We start from the raw sequence: 18,502 nt of genomic DNA, 5'->3' as shown, positions 1-18,502 counted from the left end.
GGGAGCAACTAGTCAGGGTTCCAGGGTCCGGGACGGTGTGTGTGCGGGGGGGGGGGGGGGGGGGGGCAGTCTGCCCGCAAGCTCTCTCGCTCCGGTGTCAGGGGGCCTCTGAATCCTCGGGTCTGTGGGTGGCTGACCCGGCGCCCCGCCCGCCGCCCCGCGCTCCTGCCTCCCGCCGCCGCGGGTGGGGGTGGGGGGGTGGGGGGGGAGGCGGTCGGACTCGCAGCGGCCCCCGCCCCCCGCCCCCCGGCGCGGCGCGCGCGGGGCGCGGGTGCGGGGCGGTCCCGGCGGCGCGGGTGGCGCGGGTGGCGCGGGTGCGCGCTGCGAGCTGGAGCTGGAGCTGGAGCTGGAGCTGGAGCTGGAGCTGGCGGCCCAGCCCGAGGGCGGCGGGGGCGGGCTCAGACGCAGATCTCGATGGCCGTGGCCAGCACCACCTGCCCTTTGCTCTTGTCCGCGCGGCCGTCCGTCCTGCCGGGGGGCCCCGGGGGCGCCAGGCCGGCCTCGGGCACGGGCACGGGCACGGGCACGGGCACGGGCACCGGCGCGGGCGCGGGCGCGGGCCCCACGGCGGGGGCCGCGGGCCGGGAGCCGCTGCCGCTCTCGGTCAGCACCGTCCGCTTGAGCGGCCCGGGAGCCTCGAGGCGCAGCGGCCCGGCGGCGGGCGGGCGGTCCCCGGCGGGCTTGCGCGCGCGGTGCGAGGGCCGGCGCCGCAGCTCGGACGTGAGCTCGTGCTTGAGGAAGCGGAACACCTCCTTGGCCGGCCCGCGGCGCTCGGGCTCCAGGGCCAGCAGGCGCTGGAACATGCGCAGCGCGGGCTCGGTGAAGCGGCGCCACTGCGACGGCAGCCCCGGCAGGCGGCCCCGCTGCCAGCGCACGAACTCCTCGAAGAAGGCGTCCGCGCCCGACGCCGCCTCCCACGGGAAGTTGCCGGTGAGCACGCAGAAGATGAGCACGCCGAAGGCCCACACGTCCACGCCGGTGTCCACCGCGAAGCCGTCGGCGCGGCCCGCCTGGCACACCTCGGGCGCCGTGTACGGGATGGTGCCGCTGACCCGCTTCACGCGGCAGCCCACGCGGCGCGTCATGCCGAAGTCGGCCAGCTTCACGCGGCGGCACTCGCGGTCGAACAGCAGCACGTTCTCGGGCTTGATGTCGCGGTGCACCAGCTGCCGCCCGTGCATGAAGTCCAGCGCCAGGCCCAGCTGCTGCACGCAGCGCTTCACCGTGTCCTCGGGGAGCCCCACCTGCGGGGCGGGGGGGGGGGGAGGGCGGAGCGCTCAGGGGCGGCTGGTCCAGGCCCGCCGTCCCGTCCGTCCCATCCCTCCCCACTGCTGCCAGTCCCCTCTCGCCTGAGCCCCTACCTGCTGCCTGCCCCCACCCCACCGCGGGGGGTGCTCCTGCTCCCAGTCTGGCCCGCTAGTTTTCACCCCGCACCCTTCTCCCCTGGTCACTGAGCGCCCACGGTGGGCAAGGCGCCACACTGAGCGCCCTCGCCCGCACCATCTCACCAACTCCTGGCGGCAGCGATTGCGCTGCTTCCCTCATAGGGACCTAAGGCTCTGCCACTGGCCACCTGGGCGCCAGAGCTGACTGGCACCTAGCAGGCACCACCAAATGCAGAGCCAGGGGCCTGGAACCCTCCTGGCACTCTCCCTGTCCAGGAGGCCCCTGGAGGCCCTGCCGCCTCATCTCCCCTCTGGTGTCCCCACTGTTCCTACGTAGCTGCTGAGGAAGGTGCCCACTGGACCTTGTCCCATCCTCCAGCTGTCGCCCTTGGAGTGCCTGGCTTGGCTGTCCTGGGGCCAGGAGGCCCTCTCCTGTCCCTGCACCACCACATCATGTACCTGAGGAGGAATGATGTCAAACAGGTCCCCGGCGGGCGCATACTCTTGGGCGAAGACATAGCAGTCCTCCGTCTCAAAAACCACGTCAAAGACCTTGATGATGAAGGGGCTGGAGGAGAGGCTGTTGGTGATGCTCACCTCCCGCAGGAAGTTCTTCAGCTTGGTCTTGTTCTTGTTCACAAACTTCAGCGCCATTTTCGTGCCTGATGGGGCAGCAGCCACAGCAGTGAAGGCCTCTGTCCCTGCGCCCCTGCACCTGACATCCCCGAGACAGCGCAAGCCTGTCCATGTCTTACTGGTAGGAAACAGACCCAGCAAGAGGAAGGGACTTGCCAGAAGCCATGCAGGGAAGTCATGCAGTTCCTGCCCCTGACTGGCTGTGAGCCTATGGCGTGGGGAAGGCATCGCACTCCTGGTTTAGTGAGAAGATTCTGGAGCAGACTACTGGGGGCTGGCCCTGGCTCTCTAGTTGCATGACCTTAGATGACTGACTGGATCTCTGGGTCTCAGTGTCCTCATCTGAGAAATGGAGTTGGCCATTCTGACCTCCCAGAGAGATCACCTACCTCTCCTTAAGAATGGTGCTCTGTTTCCAAGGACCCACCCTCAGCTTTGTCCGCTTCCCTGGGGTCAGCTATCACTAATATGCCGGTGATTCCCCAAACACCACTGCCAGCCCTGACTTCTCTCCTGACCTCAGCTGGCCCCAAGCAGCCCACCCTCCAGTCTGGGCTCTGTACCTCCCTCTCAGGTCTCCCTGGGCTGTTCAGGTTGCATCTCTCCCCCTGGACCACTAACTGTATCTCCCTGCTGACTTCTTGGCTCCTGAAGAGAGTCCCCGAGAGCCCGAGACAAGTCCCCACCCTGGCCCTCAAAATTGGCCACCCTGTGGCCCAGATGCTCACCTGTGCCCTTATAGGCCACCAAGTCGACCTTCCCATAGGTGCCCTTGCCTAGCTCCCGGACGAGCTCGTAGTGCTTGGTGACATCGCTAGCTGCTAGTGTGCGGAGGGTCAGTGCCTGCATGTCTTCAGTGAGGAGGGGCACGCCTGCACCCAGCCCAGGGGCAGTCCCTGGCCCACAGCAGGGCAGGGAGCGGGGTGGCTCGGGCTCTGGGCAGCCCACGCTCATCTTCTCCCTGTTATGGGGGATGTGGCATGAAATGTGACGTCAAGCTGGGGGCCCCCTAGTCCACCCACCTCCTCCCTCCCCAGTACCTAGGGCCCTGGGACGCCAGGCTCAAGATGACCACAAGGGGGCGACAAGCATCTTTGTTGGATCCCCTTTCCCCAAAGCATCAGGGCCTTGGGCTGAGCCAGCACTCCCAGGAGACACCAGTCACTGCCCCCACAGTCCCCACTGGGTACCACAAGCCTGTCTGTCTCAAGCTGTCATCCAGACACAGCATTGGACAAGGCACACCCTCATAACCTATGTCACACAAAAACACTCCACAGACCAAGTCCACACGGGTGCTCCAATTCACAGATATTGATCAGCACCTGGTGTTGGCCAGGGGCTTGCTGTTCAGAGACACGGGGATGCAACACTAACAAGCACATAAGAATCCCACCCTCATGGGACTTATGCTCCAAGGAGGGTGATGGACAATAAACCTAGTGAACACATGAATTATATATTATGATAAAATGTGGTCTAGGCTTTTGAGAACAGAAGGCAGGAGGTGGGGAAGGTGATATCTGAGGGCAGGGGTCACAGTATCAAATTCCTCAACCAAGTAGTCTCAGCCCAAACTCTGGCAGGATGGCACAGATACGGCCACACACCCAACCACGGCCTTCTATCCCTGCCCCTCCACAGACACCATGGCCCTGCTCAGGTACATGTGTCCTCTCAGGGTGCCACCCAGCCTCCCCCAGTCTCACCCAGACACAAGGCAGAGTGTAGGTCCCGCAAAGACCCACCCCGCCCTAGCCCCACCCTCCACATTCATAGCCTGACTGACCCTTTTGGGACTCACACAAACTACACCCATGCATCAGAGGTACTGAGTCTGTCCCCAGTCAGTGTTGGGGGGCAGAGAGCTGCCGTGCAGAGAGTCCAGCAAATGCCCATCTGGGGCCTGCATTTCTTGTCTGTCAAGTGTGTGTGTGTGGGGGGGGGTTGGGCTGGGGAGCGGAGCTTCCAGGAGCAGGTGTCCACATGTCTGTGCGTGTACCGGCAGGAGAGGCACAGAATCCTCCATAAGCTGAGCCCCAGGAGCCTGCCTCTCAGTGCACCTCCTCTGCCCTCACCTCACTCCCTCCTACCTCCAAGTCCCAGGTGACTCAGCCAGCATTCCCCCAGCCCCCCACCTTTACAAGACGGCCCAGGGCTCTCAGAGAGAAAGCAGGCTTGGAACCAGCTGGCCTGGCTTTGAATCTACCTGTCACCTGCTTAGCTGGATGGCCTTGGGCGAGTACCTTCATCTTTTCTTGCCTTAATTTTCCATCCACATAAAGGATATAACAGTGCCTTGTCCCTATGGGCTTGTGACTTCCTAAATGACTTAGCCAGGGTACACAGTAAGTGCTCTCTAAGTGCCAGGTGTCGTGTGCCCTCAGTAGTGTGATCTGTGTTCCCCCTCAGCTGAGCCAGCAGAGGCCGTGAGTAGGGGTGGGCTCTCCGGGAGCCCCTCTGTGTTCCCCCTGGCCCAGCCGCTCCCCTGCCAGTCTCCTCCTCTGCCTTCCCCTTCCCTCTTGGCACGACCCAGACTCCCACTTCACACGGAGAGGAGGAACATCAGGAGGGAACTTCCTGGCCTCCCACCCAGCCCCAAACGGAGCTCCATCTGCACGTCCTCCGGCTGGCTGGGGGAGCAGGGGGCCCTCTTCCCCTCCTCCGATTTGGCTCCTGCCCCTTCTGCTGCCTCAGGATCCTGCTCGCCCAATCAGCCCCCTTCCCCTCCATTCATGAGCAAGCCCTGTTCTATAGAACCTTCCCCTGCCACATCCACTGCCTTTCCCTTCCTAATTCCTTTGGTCTGAACATATGCCAGGAGTCTGTCTGAAACTCCACATGAAAGCCCTCAGAGGGGCTGGCCTGGGGCTTGCATCAGCCTGTCTCAGAGACCCCCCCCCCAGGGGGAGGGATGGTGCCAGGCCCAAGGACTCGGGGTCCTGCTGCCCCTACTGCCACCACCCTCCATGTGCTAAACCCAACTGGGCCATGGCACCTGTCACCAGGTCTCTGCAGTCCCAGCCCTGGCTGGATAACACTGGGTCCTTCTTACTGCAGCCACCAACTAGGCTAAAGTGGACGGCCTCTCTCCACGATGGTCTTGCCCTGCTTTCAGGGCTGGAAGGGGTCACCCCTCCTGACCTCTGTCCAATGCCCATACACAGTGGGAGTGCGGTTCTGAGTGAGGAAACATGGGCGATCTGCTTTGATGCAGCAGGGAAAGGGAAGGCCGTTTGTGGGTGAGCGGCCTCAGGCCCTTTCTGAGGGGAGTGTGGGCCTCTCCCCCAGGGGTTCCAGTGTGTACACCCCCTCGGTGCCTTGAACTCTTCCCCCTGGCCACCAGTGAGAGGCTGCGAGCTGCTCTGCTGACCTACTTCTCCTGATGTGTGGACTCTGCGACCGTTGCTGTGCTGGGCAGGCCGTGGGTGTGCAGGCATAGGGGCACACGCGTGTGCAATGCTTCCACTTCGGGCTTTGGCCCTGCCATTTTGGGCTGTGTCTGCATCCTCTGGGAGACTGACTGGCAGCTGCAAGTTGCTAGCTCTTCTTCCCTCTCTCCCCTCCTCCCTCAGCCAGAGACTGTTGGGTGCGTGGCTCATCTCATCCCTGCTGCTTTGGTCTCAGAGCTGCACTGTGCAGCCACCAGTCTGGGTCAGGCGCACAGCCACAGCGGGGTGGGTCTGGGCCCCACATCTGCTGCCTGCATCCAGGTTCAGCCCTTTGACCACCACTCTACACTGCCTCTCTCTGGTCTCCTTTGCCGGGTTTGCTGCCTGCCTTTACCTACCCCCGCACCAGCCGCAATCTTCTGGGTCTCCACCCTCAGGTCCCCCTCCTCCAGGAAGCCTTCCCTGCTGCCCTGGGTGCTGATTTCTGCCTCTGCCGAGCCTCAGGATTCACACAGCGTCTGTGCGTGTCTCTGATAGTTCCTGTTGAATGTCTTGGGGGTGGTCTCAACCCTGTTCCGTCTGTCCCCATCAACAGACCAAGAGCTCCCTGGGGGTAGGGGCTACATCTGATCAAACTTTCTTTCATCCCTTCCCTTGGTTCCCAGGACCCAGTTTTGGGGGTCTTCACTACTGACCCGTCCCTCCTTCATGACCTCCCCCCACCCCACCCCCGCCCCTTTCAGGCCTGTTCTCTGCAAGGCATCAGCAGGCAACAAGGAATTAATCCACACAGCCTGCGTCACAGCCCCAGGTACACACTGCCTCTGACCCAGTTACCACGCATGTGATTTAAGAGTCACAGTGGGGAGTGACAGAAACAGCACGGGCCTCGGGGCTCAGCAGGCTTGCCCTTGATCCTGCCGCAGGCCACTTCTTAGCCGGGTGACCTTGAGCCAGTCACTTGTCTGGGCCTCGGCGGCCACACCTTTACAACCAGGAAATCACAACAATGAAACAGCAGCAGCAGCTACCACTGACATTGGGCCCTGCTCTAAGGATGAGCTCATCTTCACGATTCAGCGGATGAGTGTTCTCATGATCCTTGTTTTAGGGGCACAGAGGGCCTAGAGAGCTTGCCCAAGGTCACACGGCTCGCGTTGGGATTGGCTCCAAAGTCGGTGCTCTTAACTACTGTTTTCCCAAGTCAGAATGTTGGAGCGTCTCGTCTGGATCCCTGGGTATCCAAGTAGGGAAACTGAGCCCAGGAGAGCACAAAGCCTGAGCCAAAGCTACTCATGCCTTGCTGGGCCCCCGCTGAGTGGCTTGGGTGGCAGGTACTGTCCAGGTGCTTCCCATGTATTAACTCACTTAATCTTCACAGCAGCGGGTTCAGAGCAACTTCTTTCAGGCGGGGGATCGAGGCCAGACAGTAAAGGAAGACACACTGGCTCCCCGAGCACTTGAGGGCATATACGCCTGCCTGGCATTGGCAGGAACTTGACCTAAAATGATTTTACCTTTATCACCATTGCCTGTGGATTTGGTGACTGTGAACTTGCCACCAGCAGGTGACGGAGGCCCGTGGCTACCCTCTTCCCCTCCCCTTCCATCCTGTGCGGTTGACACTACTATCCACACTCAAGCTGACTGTGCTGTTCCGGGGGACCCCACAGGCCTTGCACCTCAAGTGTGTGTCCTCACTGGCCCTGAGGGAGGCCCTTGGTTTCCCGTCTGTTGCTGAAGGCAGGTGGGTGTCACCTGGTCTTCTCAGCAGCCATTGCACTCTCGCCCTGTGGGCTGGGTCTTCCGCCACAAGCCAGGGGGGCTTCCCAAGCACGAAGCAAGACAGAGTCGCCTACCACTTCCTGCTGGCAGGTGGCTTGAGCTGGGTACCTCTCTTATAAAAACTACACCCAATGCATAACCCAACTCAGGCCCACTTTGGAACCTCTCTTCCCTATCACACGCACATACACACGGTGCCAGCCTGGTAAATTTTCACTGAGTCCTCATAAGTATCCTGAGAAGGAGGACAAGATATCTCCTGTTTTTTTTTTTTTTTAAACAGCTTAACTTTATATACATCATAAAATTTACCCACAGAAGGTATACAATTCAATGATTTTAGTAAGTGTCCATTGCCACAACCAAGCGATACTTTTATATATATATATTTTATAGATGAAGCACAGAGGCCCAGGAAGTTGGTGATTGACTATGGAAACTTTGTGTTTCCTCTTTTATAATACAGAGCTGCTGCTGGAAAGCAGCTGTCAGCAGGGAACTAACTATACAGTTCCTGCTCGCCTCACATCTAGGTGTGGCCACGTGACCAGTTTCCCCAGTTGAACATGAGCAGAAACGACGATGGCTGTCACTCCTGGGTGGGGTCTCTTGAGAGTGGGTGGGGCTTCTCTATTCTCTCTTCTTCTATACCTGGGCTTGATTCAGAGGCCTCCTGGATTCTATAAGACAGTGAAGCTAGGAGCTAGGAGGAGCCTGGATGCTTGGCTGTGGGAGGTCTCCTGCTGATGAGGATGACCCACTCAGCATTTTATGGAAGCCAGAAGTAAATATCTGTTGTGTTAGACTGCTGAGCTATAGGAGCTTATTTGTTATAGCAGCTAGAACTACACTAATCCAGGGATTATGTAGCAAGGAAGCCAAAGAGCTAGGACTTGAACCTCTGTGTGTCCAACTGCCTGGACGATGACCAGTCTGTAAAGAGTGGGGGGCCTGCTCTTGTCTCTTGGGAAAATAGGAATACTGGTAAATATATATTGAGTGTTCCCATATGCCAAGTGCTGGGCTAACCATAATGGATTAAATTATTGGACAATCACAAGTCTAGGCAGTAGGTGCTACAGAAGGGACAGTGATGTATTGATGGGCTAAGTAATTTGGATTTTAATATAGGGTGTCAGGCTTCAGGTCCCATGCTTGTATATACTGCGTCCTCTGAGGCTCCTAAGGGTAAACCCAAGCAGAGAACAACCCCAAATGAGACCGTTCTCACGTCACATCAGGGAGGAAATGCATTCTCTATCACTGGGGGTAGTGAAGCAGAGACTGGATGCCCATCTGTTGGAAAATTGGAGGGTGGGGGTGGGGTGAGGTTGGACCAAGTGCCATCAGCCAGTCCTTTCTTACTTTCACTCTGGGAGTCTAATTCTCTTTCCCCATGCCCAGGTCCCCTCCCTCAGGTCACCACACCCTTGCTGTGCCCTTAGCACAGGCAAGCCCCAAGGGTATCCTTAACAAAGTCCTGTCTGGAAGGATTCCTTTGAATAGACGATTGTTGCTGGGTAGTGGGTCACTGCTCTGGGTTGGTCTTATTATTAAAAGCCACGTGACAAATGCAGCCATAAGCCATTATTTCAGGTATTGAGTGGGGACAGGGGGCCTGCTTCACTTTGCTTCTTTTTTTTTTTAATTTTTTTTATTTATGATCGTCACAGAGAAAGAGAGAGAGGCAGAGACACAGGCAGAGGGAGAAGCAGGCTCCATGCACCGGGAGCCCGACGTGGGATTCGATCCCGGGTCTCCAGGATCGCGCCCTGGGCCAAAGGCAGGCGCCAAACCACTGCGCCACCCAGGGATCCCTTTCACTTTGCTTCTATGTAGAGTGAGGGGCTGCAGCCTCACTCCCCTAGCCTACATGGCTGAGCTGGCTTGGGATCCCCCGGCTGAGCTGGCTTGGGATCCCCCCTGGCCCCCTTTCCTGCCTCTAGGCTTCTCCCTCCAAGGCCTCCTTATCTATGTCTTAAAACCACATTTAACCCACTCCTTGCCTTGCTCAAGCATTTTCCGTGGCTTCTTGAGTCAGCCTCTGGTATTTTTCCTGCTCAGCATGAATTTCCCTCTCTCAGACCATGTGTTTCAGGAGGGTTGTCTACTGAAGATCCATCCCATCCACCAGATCACTATGACTGGTTCGGAGATGAACCTGTGACCAAAGGGGACCCACTGGGATCTAGACCTAGGACTCTGGCTGCAGCTATTAGGAAAGAGATACCTCCTGACCCCGGGATGCAAAGCGGGAGGACAAAGTCTGGAACTGTGGGGACTGGCTTTGCCACCATGTGGGGACTGCCTGCCCGAGAATGAAGCATCAGAGAAGAAAAGCAGAGCTGGAAAGTAGAGAGGTTTCTGAGGACTCTGGGCACCTGGGTGTAGGCATGACTAAAGCCAATTATACTCCTGACCATTTGTTTCATGCATCGATACATTTCCTTTTTGGCTTAAGCCACTTTGAGTTGAATTTATGTAACTTGCAACCTAAAGATTCCCGACAAGCGTATCTACTCAGGCCTGGGCACTGTGCTGGGTGCTGGCATGGGGTGAGTAGGTTAGAGAAATGCACCAGGTAAAAGACATGAGCCTACAAATTAGGAAGGCAGACAAAATAAGGACTCAGATAATGGGAAGGCCAGAAAGGCAATGTTAAGTGCTCCAGCATTTCCAAGGAGGTCATGGCAGTGGGGTCAGGGTGGCTTCCTGGAAGAGGTAACACACAAATGGGCTTGTTTGTTTTTTCACAAATGGGCTTTGAAGGGGATTGACAATCCAGCAAGAAACCTAAGAGCTCCTTGAAAGCAAGCCCCATACCTTAATCACCTCAGTATTCCTAGCACTTAGCCAGTGTGTGACAAATGCTAGGTGCATAATTCTTTACGTGTTTGGCAAGTTGTAACTTTTTATGTCTTGGCTTTCTTGAAATGACCCTGCAGGCACATAGTTATTTTCCCAGGGGTTGTGTGAGGTATCATTAGCCCCATTTTAACGACGCAGAGACTGATGGCCAGAAGAAAACAGTGATTTGTTCAAAATCACACAGAAGGTCAATGACAGAGCTGGGCTAGAGGCCAGGACATCTGTAGGGTGAGGTGTGCTCTCCCTCTCACAGCCCAGCCTGAGCACAGCGGGGGGGGGCTGGCTGGGAGTGATGATGGTGGAGACAGAGAGCCTAGAGGTGCTACGGAAGAGGAAAGTGATATAACTGTAACACTAAGGATTCCTGATGTGTGCCAAGACCTCACCGAAATTAACTTATCTAAGCCTTACAATATCTTACGACACGGGGACTGTTATTCACCCCAACTTACAGATGAGGAAACTGAGGCCCAGAGCACTCATGTCACTTGATCAAGATCATCCAATAAATGGCAGGGCTGGGATTCAAAGCCAGGCACTGACACTGCAGTGTCCAAAAGCCTAACCACTCTCTTTCATTGCTCCTAAACTGATACGGTGCAAATCATCACTCATTCTCCATATGCCAGTGCTTCATATCGGGGCTGTCATTGTCACAGCAACCCCATGTTGCAGATCAGAATGCTGAGGCTCAGAGGGGTTAAGCTGCCTGCCCAAGGCCACTCAGCTGGTAAAGGGTAGAGACAAAGACTGAACACTGAACTTCCCGGCTCATCTCCTCTTCTCTACTCTTGGTCTCTGGCCCTTCTGTCTTCAGCACCACAGGCGAGGACAGCACCCAGGTCCGCCCAGTGCCAAGTGCAAGGCTAGGAGAGGCGGGAGGAGAGGAGCCCCTCGCAGCCCCCAGGGAGGCACCACTGCAGACCTGGAACCCGGGCCCTCCCCGGGGCTGGAAACGTATGTGTGCATATACTGCCATTTATTTAACCAAACTCTTACTGGGTCATGTTCACCTTTTGGCTACTGTCAACAAAGAGTAGCCTTGTACCTAAGTCATTTTGCAGTGTGCAGATGTGTCTCTATGCCCAGTTCTAGAAATGGGTGGCCAGATTAAAGGGTGAGTGCGTTTGGAATTTCTGTAGAATGTTCGGTGTCCCCCAGAGGGCCGCGCCGCTCACTGGCCCTCCCCCAGCCATGTAAGAGAGAGCTGCTTCTTGGTGGAGCACAGCAGCTGCCACCAGCTCCCTCGCCCTCTCTGGGCCTCTGTATCACTTTATAGTTTAGTATGCTACTTTGAAATGGCAAAAAATACGAACAGGTTTCTCGCTTGCTTGTATCTGTATAAAGCAACCCTGGAATCAACACCAGACATCAATAAAGGTACTGCACCACCCTCAGCACTCACTCCCACTGGTCTGAGCCATCCTGGTCCCTCGGGTACTGCAGGAACTTCCTAACTGGTCCCTCCACCCCCCACCACAATCGGTCCCTGACCCAGCAGCCACTCAGGGCACATTGTTCCCCAGCTCAGCACTCACACCCACCCTCAGCTCCCATTTCATTCCAGAGTCCTTACAAGGGCCCTCAATTTACCCATCTGACCTGTCTCCTCCTTCCCTCTGCTCCAGACACACTGGTCTCCCTGCTGTTCCCCAAACATGACAGCTCCCGGCCTGGGGGTGGTTCCCTCTGCCCTTAAAGGGCCATATGGCTCCTTTCCCCTAAGTTCTGCTCAAATGACATCTTCTCAGCTTGGGCTACCTTACCGCATTCCCCTTATTCTGCCCTAGCGTCCCCCATGAGAGGATGTTACTCTAATTTATTATATAATTTATTGCCTGCCTATATCTATTGTGGCCGTCTCTCCTCCCCACTGGAACTTGAGCCCTAGGAGGGCAGGGATGTTGTTGGGTTAGTTTTGTTCACTGCAGATCCCCCAGCAGCTAGCACAGTGCCTGTACATCAGAGGCACTTAATCAATATTTGGTGAATGAATGCATGAATGTGTGAACAAATCTCTGGGGAGAGGAGTGGGAACTGAGTGAACAGAGGCAGGTCAGGAATGGAACTTTTCACTTGGTACGATCCTAGGGAGTAAAAGGGCCTAGGCGTGGCTGGTGGTCCAGCAAAGCCAAAGGAAAATGCAAGGGGGCGGGGATCATGCCCATCCGCCCAGGCTCAACAGCCCAGGGCTGTGATACCACCCCCCACACCGGTCCCCTGGGAAGGGCCAGAGAGGAGTGGCCCAGCCCATGCTCAGGAAGGGTGAGACTCCTGGGGGAGGACACCCCACCCTGAGCAGAGTCTTTCTTATGTCCCCAAGGCAGGTGCCCCAGTCTGGCTCTCTGCTGTTTGCTACCTTCCCTAGAGGGGTCCTTGACCCTCCTTTGTTTACCTTAGTGCAGAATTCAGTTCACATGTGGGTTCTCTGATCTGCTGCCAGGGAGTGGGGAGGGGACCCAGAGCCTGGTCCTTGGCCCTAGAGAAAGGTCTATGAGGTGCTTGGAAGAACACAAGCCCCTGTTACTGGTCCCAGGGAGCTCTGGGCAGCCCCGTGTCTTTCCTTTTCTTAAGTTTTCCAATCTATGAAAGGAGCTAGTTAGTGGTTCTTATCTCTTCAGGGGTTACCGAGGCTTAGCACCCTCTCCTCTGAAAAAGTCTCCAGTCACCCCATGCACGCTTCTACATGCAACACCAGGGGGTTGGGGCCTCAGAGGGAGCCCTTAAGAGATTCCAGATGAGGCCCCTCCCTCCCCTTGGTCCTTCAACACAAAGAGAGGTTCCAGCAAACATTCTATTCTGTTTAAAAGGTGGAAGAGAAGAATATTCTCTTCCCCTCAGGGTGCAAATTCCAGCTCCATCCCTTCTTGCTGTGTGACCTCGGGCAGGTGGTGCCCCTCGCCTAAGCCTCAGTCTGCCCATCAGTAAAAGGGAGCTGAGAATGCCCATCTAACTGGGTGGGTCTCTGTAAAAATGAAACCGGCATTGCCTGGACAGAGGGGACTGGGACCGGGGTTCCGTCCTGGCTTTGACAGGACTCTGCACCACCTCAGTTGAGGCCATACCCTGATTGCACCTTGGTTTTCTTTTCTTTTTTTTTTTTAAGATTTTATTTATTTATTCATGATAGACACACACATACACACAGAGAGAGAGAGAGAGAGAGAGAGAGAGAGAGAGAGAGAGGCAGAGGGGGAAGCAGGCTCCATGCAGGGAGCCCGATGCAGGACTCGATCCCGGGACTCCAGGATCATGCCCTGGGCCAAAGGCAGGCGCTAAACCACTGAGCCACCCAGGGATCCCGACACCTTGGTTTTCTATGCTGGAAATTGGGGCTGTCTGGGCTCTGCTAAATCTCACCCCCTGAACCCGCTTGATCCAGAAGGGACTTTGGAGACCATCCATCCAGCTCCCACATTTCCTGGGTGGGGAGACTGAGAGGAAGAACGGGAATGTTCACAGGATCAAGCAGCAGAAACTGGAAATAACCTTCTTTCCACTGCCCTCCCCACTAGGGGCGGCCTGGGGTTCCCCTTGCTGCGAGGCTCTGCCTCAGCCTCCCCTCCAGCTGGCACAGTCTGCCCCTTCCCTGGGGCACATCCGTGGTGGTTATTAATAGCTTGTGACGCTATTCGCCTGCAGCTGGTGCCCAGAGCTGGAACGGGCTCTCTGCCTCTTTTCACCCTCCCCAGCCAGACTCTGTGGGGGAAGCAGCAGGCTTGGCCCTCAACCCTTCCCACCTGCCTGAGGGCCCAAGGCCTGTGGCAGCCCTTGTGGGTGGGAGGCGGCATGAGCCTTGTTGCTTGGGTGAGGTGGGCAGCCCAGGACCCAGAGAGATCAACAGGAGTGGAGGGCTGAGAGCACAGAGGTGGCCTGCCACTCGTGGATTGGCCCAGGGGCCGTGGCTGGGTGTCCACCAGTGGACAGGTGGTGACCACTGAAGAGACAGCTGGGTGAGCCAGAGGCTCCCTGAAGAGATGAGCCCTTCCCTTAGCTACAGTCCTCACCTCTTCCCTGAGAACCCCCAGAGGGGGGGAATAAGGATGGAGCTGAGTTCAGGAGACTGGAGCTCACATTCTGGCACTCCTGGGTAAGACCACCACCATTTCTGGCTATGAAGCTCTGGTTAAGTCACTTTCTCTGTGCCTCTATTCTTCATCAGTAAAATGGGGATGATATGGTGCAGGTTAAAAGGTTATTAATAACAGCTAACAAAGGGCAGCCTGGGTGGCTCAGCGGTTTAGCACCTGCCTTTGGCCTGGGGCGTGATCCTGGAGTCCCGGGATCAAGTCCCACATCGGGCTCCCTGCTCCATCGTTCCTCCCTCTGCCTGTGTCTCTGCCTCTCAAGAATAAATAAATAAAATCTAAAATAAATAAATAAACCAAATTAAAAAAAAATAACAGCTAACATTTATGAACCACATAAAGTATTAAGATCTTGGGGCACCTGGGTGGCTCAGTGGTTGAGCATCTGCCTTTTGTTCAGGCTGTGATCCTGGGGTTCTGGGATCGAGTCCCACATTGGGCTCCCCACAGGGAGCCTGCTTCTTCCTCTGCCTGTGTCTCTGCCTCTCTCTGTGTCTCTCATGAATAAATAAAATCTTTTTTAAAAGTACTAAGATCTTTATGTATATATGGAGACTCATCTAAACCTCGCAACCATCATGGGAGAAGTTCATATTATTCCCATTATGTCCCTTAAAGCGCAGGAAACTGATACTCAGAGAATTTAAAATTAGGTGACATGCCTGGTGTCATACAACTAAGAAGTGGCTTAGAGATATCTGTCTGGCTCCAGAACATTCAGTAAATATTTGTTGAGCATCTCCTTTGTGCTTGGCACTGTTCTTGGATCTGGAGTCCATTCAGGAACCAAACAAACAGACCTGCCCTCAAGGAGCTTATATTCTAGTTTGGAGGCAGACAATCAGAAAGGTAGCTAAGAGATGTAGGTAAGAGGGTACGAAGTCCTAGAGAGGAAAGCAAAGCAGGGAGAGGTGAGGAAATGTTGGGGATGAGGGAGGAAATTATATATGGTTGAGGGGTCAGGAAAGGCCCTAAGGACAAGGCAACAGGCAGGTAGATATTATGGTGGAAGAGCTTTCCTGGCAGAGGCTGAGGGAACAGTGAGGAGGCCAACGTGACTGCAGAGTGGAGGGGGAGGGCAAGGCACAGGAGGAGCCAGAAGAAGCAAGGAGTAAGTGGCAGCGTGTAGGGCCTTGGAGGCCATGGCAGGACCTGGCCTTCACTCTGTGACATGCACTCCAAACCCCCGACTGGAGCAAACCCTTCCTGAAGCTAACCCACGTGCCAGGCTCTGGGAGGTGAAGAGACAGCATGAACCTGATCTAGCTTACCCTTTAGAGACTTGGAGTCCAGTCCCCCACAGCAATTCCACCACTGTCCTAGGCGTGGGGCTGAGGAGTAAGGGCTGAGGGAAGCCTTAGAAGCTTCTGGAAAAGGACTGGGCATGCACTGCAGATTCCCTCGTGCTGCAGTGCTCGCCTGTCATGGCCCCATGTGAGCAGAGGTGAGGGAGCAGGAAAGCTGAGATAGATGTTCAGAACTGCAGCCAGAGCCCAGGTTAGGTTCTGTGGTATCCTTCTGGCTGGCCTTGCCCTGCGAACTGTATGTGAATGGTGGGAAAGTGGCCAGAATGTTCCCTGAATCCTAGATATGGAAGCCTGAGTAAAGACCTTCATCTCCAAGTCTCCATTTTTTGTTTTTTAATCTGTAAAACTGGGGCTACCATTCCCTTTCTGCTCAGGACTTGCAGAAACTAACATTAACAGCAAACCTTCCGGGAGGGTACTCCGCGCCATTCACATTCACTTAATCCTCACAGTGATCCTACAAGGCAGGTATTAGCACCACCCTCTTTGTAGATGAGAGATCTGAAGAACAGAGAGGTAAGCAAAGCACTTTGCCCAAAGTCACAAAGCAAGGTCTGGGAGTCGTGGTTTTTGACGCTAAAATATGTTAACTGGGGGCCTCGCCACCCCTCCTGGAGACACTTGGGGTCAGGGCCAGCAGATATCTGGGCTCTCAGGGTGGGAAGATCTCCCTGCAGGATAGTGGGCCCTGGCTAGGGAATGGGAGGCCTTCCTGATATGATGGGGTGGGTGATCTGACAGATGCAGAGGAACTACCCTCGGAGAGAGGGGGGATTTGAGCAGCCTCTCTGAGGCCTTACCAGGAGATGAGGCGGCTCTGTCCTGTCCAGGCCCCTACCCTGGTCCTTTCAGGGCCATCTCAACAACCAGGGGCAGTTGGAACATTCTCTGGCTAAAGTTGCCGGGGAGGAGAGCTGGTGCAGTGGGGAGTCCCCAGGCTTCCTCCAGCCTGGACCAGCTCATCTGCATACCCCTCAGGGTGTGGCCCAGGTGACAGTGCAGACACTTAGGTAGCAGGCACTGCTAAAGTACTTTACTTGTAACAGGCTCATTTAGGCCTCGCCATAACTCTTGAAGGTAGGAGCTATTATCACCCCCATACTGCATCAGAAGAAACTGAGGCACAGGACAACTGCCTTGTCCAAGGTCACATAGCTCGGGAACGGTACAGGTGGGATTTGAACCCAGGAAGTTCAAATGCCAGTTTCACTTTGGTGGCTCACAGAGGGCAGTCAAAATCCTCCCTCTGGGTTAATGTGGTGCTGTTCTCAGCAATAAATGAGAAAGCAGTGCCCAGTGTCCAGCATGGAGCACTTGACATTGAAAATGCTCCACCGCTTCCTCCCAACCCTGATATTACACGGCTCCCCATGTGGGGGCTGAGCTGGGAATCTGGACCTGTTCCTTCTTCAGACTGAAGCCAATCTATGGCAGGGAGACAGGAGGGGCTCTAACTGGACCCTTCAGACCTATTGCTGCTGCTTCCTTAGGCCAGAAAGGGGGCTCAGGGAGCATGAGAGGGAGTAGGTGGTTTGGGTAAGACTCAGGATTTGTTGGAGGTGCTGGTCCTGGCTTTGGCCTGATGCCCAACTGCCTGGGGCAGAAAGCCTGGGAACTCACTCAGCAGAAGCCTGGCAGGTGCCTCACCTAGAAAGCAGAGGTGAGATGGAGGAGGACCTCAACGACAGAACTGTGGCCAAGCTGCCCTAGATCGCACCCCCAGAGCCTCAGCGCAAGGTTCTGGAAGGGCCCTCATAGCCTCTCAGGCTTGAACCCCACTCCACCCCACCCCCACCAGCGGCACCAAGACGCTTCATGCTCTCAAGCACCACACTGTACCAGCTCTCAAATGCTCCCTTCCCCTTTTGTGGGGACAGCAGAAGCCCTGTGGTCTCCCCAGACTGGCTATGGGGAAACCAAGGTGGCATTACCACCAAGGCTTAGTCACCCACTTGCCAATGCCCCTTTTAATAAAAGCCAATAGTGGGCAGCCCTGGTGGCCCAGCGGTTTAGCACCGCCTTTGGCCCAGGGCGCGATCCTGGAGACCCGGGATCGAGTCCCGTGTCGGGCTCGCTGCATGGAGCCTGCTTTCCCTCTGCCTATGTCTCTGCCTCTCTCTCTCTATGCCTCTCATGAATAAATAAATAAAATCTTTAAAAAAAAATAAAAGCCAATAGTTATTGAGCTTTTTCATGTGCCAGACCCAGTCCCTCTTCATGCTTTAGCTCACTTAATCCCCCAGATGACCTTGAGGTGGGTATTATCTTTGTTTTCCACGGAAGTAAACGGAAGCTCAGGGAGGATAAGTAACTTCCTCAAGGTCACCCACCAGCTAAGTGGGAAACCCTGGCAGAGTCCAGAGCCTGTGATCTCAACCATGGCGCTCTGCTATCTCCCTTGACCTCGGGCTGCTACAGACCTTCATCCAGGAAGATGGCACTCCCAGGCAATGCCCCGTTCCAGGACAATGCCCCATGGCTGGGGCCCAGTGCTAGCCCCTGGCCCCTGGCCCAGCCACTTGGCAACACCCGTTGGTTTTATTAATATTTAGGAAATGTCAATAATTTTGAGTGACTCCTGCGTCAAGGCCCCCACCTTTCCTGCCTGACCAAAACTTAGAGTAGCCTGGACTCAGTCCTAGAAAGCCAGAGCAAGAAGGAGGCTTATAGAAGAAAGAACCTGAGAACCTCAAGTCATATTCCTCTCTGGACACATGGGTAAACTGAGGCCCAGAGAGCAGCCGTCCCCCAAAAGACCTCAGCAGTAGCTGGGCCTAGAGCCTTGGACTTTTGCTCCTGAGCAAGTAGGACAATTAAAAGCAAGTTTTTGGTGGCTGAGTCCTTCTGGCACAATGAGCGGTCACAAGACAGAGCCTAGAGTCAAAGTGGGGTCCGGTTGGGGTGCTCTGGCTGGAGGGATTCAGGTTTACTTTACCACTTAGCCCCAGAGGGATACTGCCCTGTGCCTGTTCTAACTTGGCCATGGGGGAGGCAAGGAACACCCACGTGTGCAAAACACACAGACGAAGGTCACCGCTGAG

At 55.9% G+C, this 18,502-nt stretch overlaps 1 protein-coding gene across 2 annotated transcripts in view; it reads right to left on the bottom strand.

Annotated features, from left to right (window-relative positions):
- Positions 1 to 261: 261 nt before the first annotated feature.
- The window catches only part of SBK1 (SH3 domain binding kinase 1), a 46,970-nt gene continuing 28,729 nt past the window's right edge, over positions 262 to 18,502 (bottom strand). For both annotated transcript variants that reach the window (XM_055340868.1, XM_055340867.1), the window contains 3 exons: positions 2,750 to 2,982; positions 1,845 to 2,047; positions 262 to 1,244 (listed from right to left, as the gene is read on the bottom strand). In XM_055340868.1, coding sequence (XP_055196843.1) covers positions 399 to 1,244; positions 1,845 to 2,047; positions 2,750 to 2,975 — 1,275 coding nt within the window. In that variant the 5' untranslated portion in view covers positions 2,976 to 2,982 and the 3' untranslated portion in view covers positions 262 to 398. The remainder of the gene's footprint in view (positions 1,245 to 1,844; positions 2,048 to 2,749; positions 2,983 to 18,502) is intronic.

Source organism: Nyctereutes procyonoides, unplaced genomic scaffold (genome assembly GCF_905146905.1).
Source record: "Nyctereutes procyonoides isolate TBG_1078 unplaced genomic scaffold, NYPRO_anot_genome, whole genome shotgun sequence".
NCBI classification, from domain to species: domain Eukaryota; kingdom Metazoa; phylum Chordata; class Mammalia; order Carnivora; family Canidae; genus Nyctereutes; species Nyctereutes procyonoides.
The sequence above is the reverse complement of the archived record's forward strand: the minus strand, read 5'-3'. Positions and strand labels throughout refer to the sequence as shown.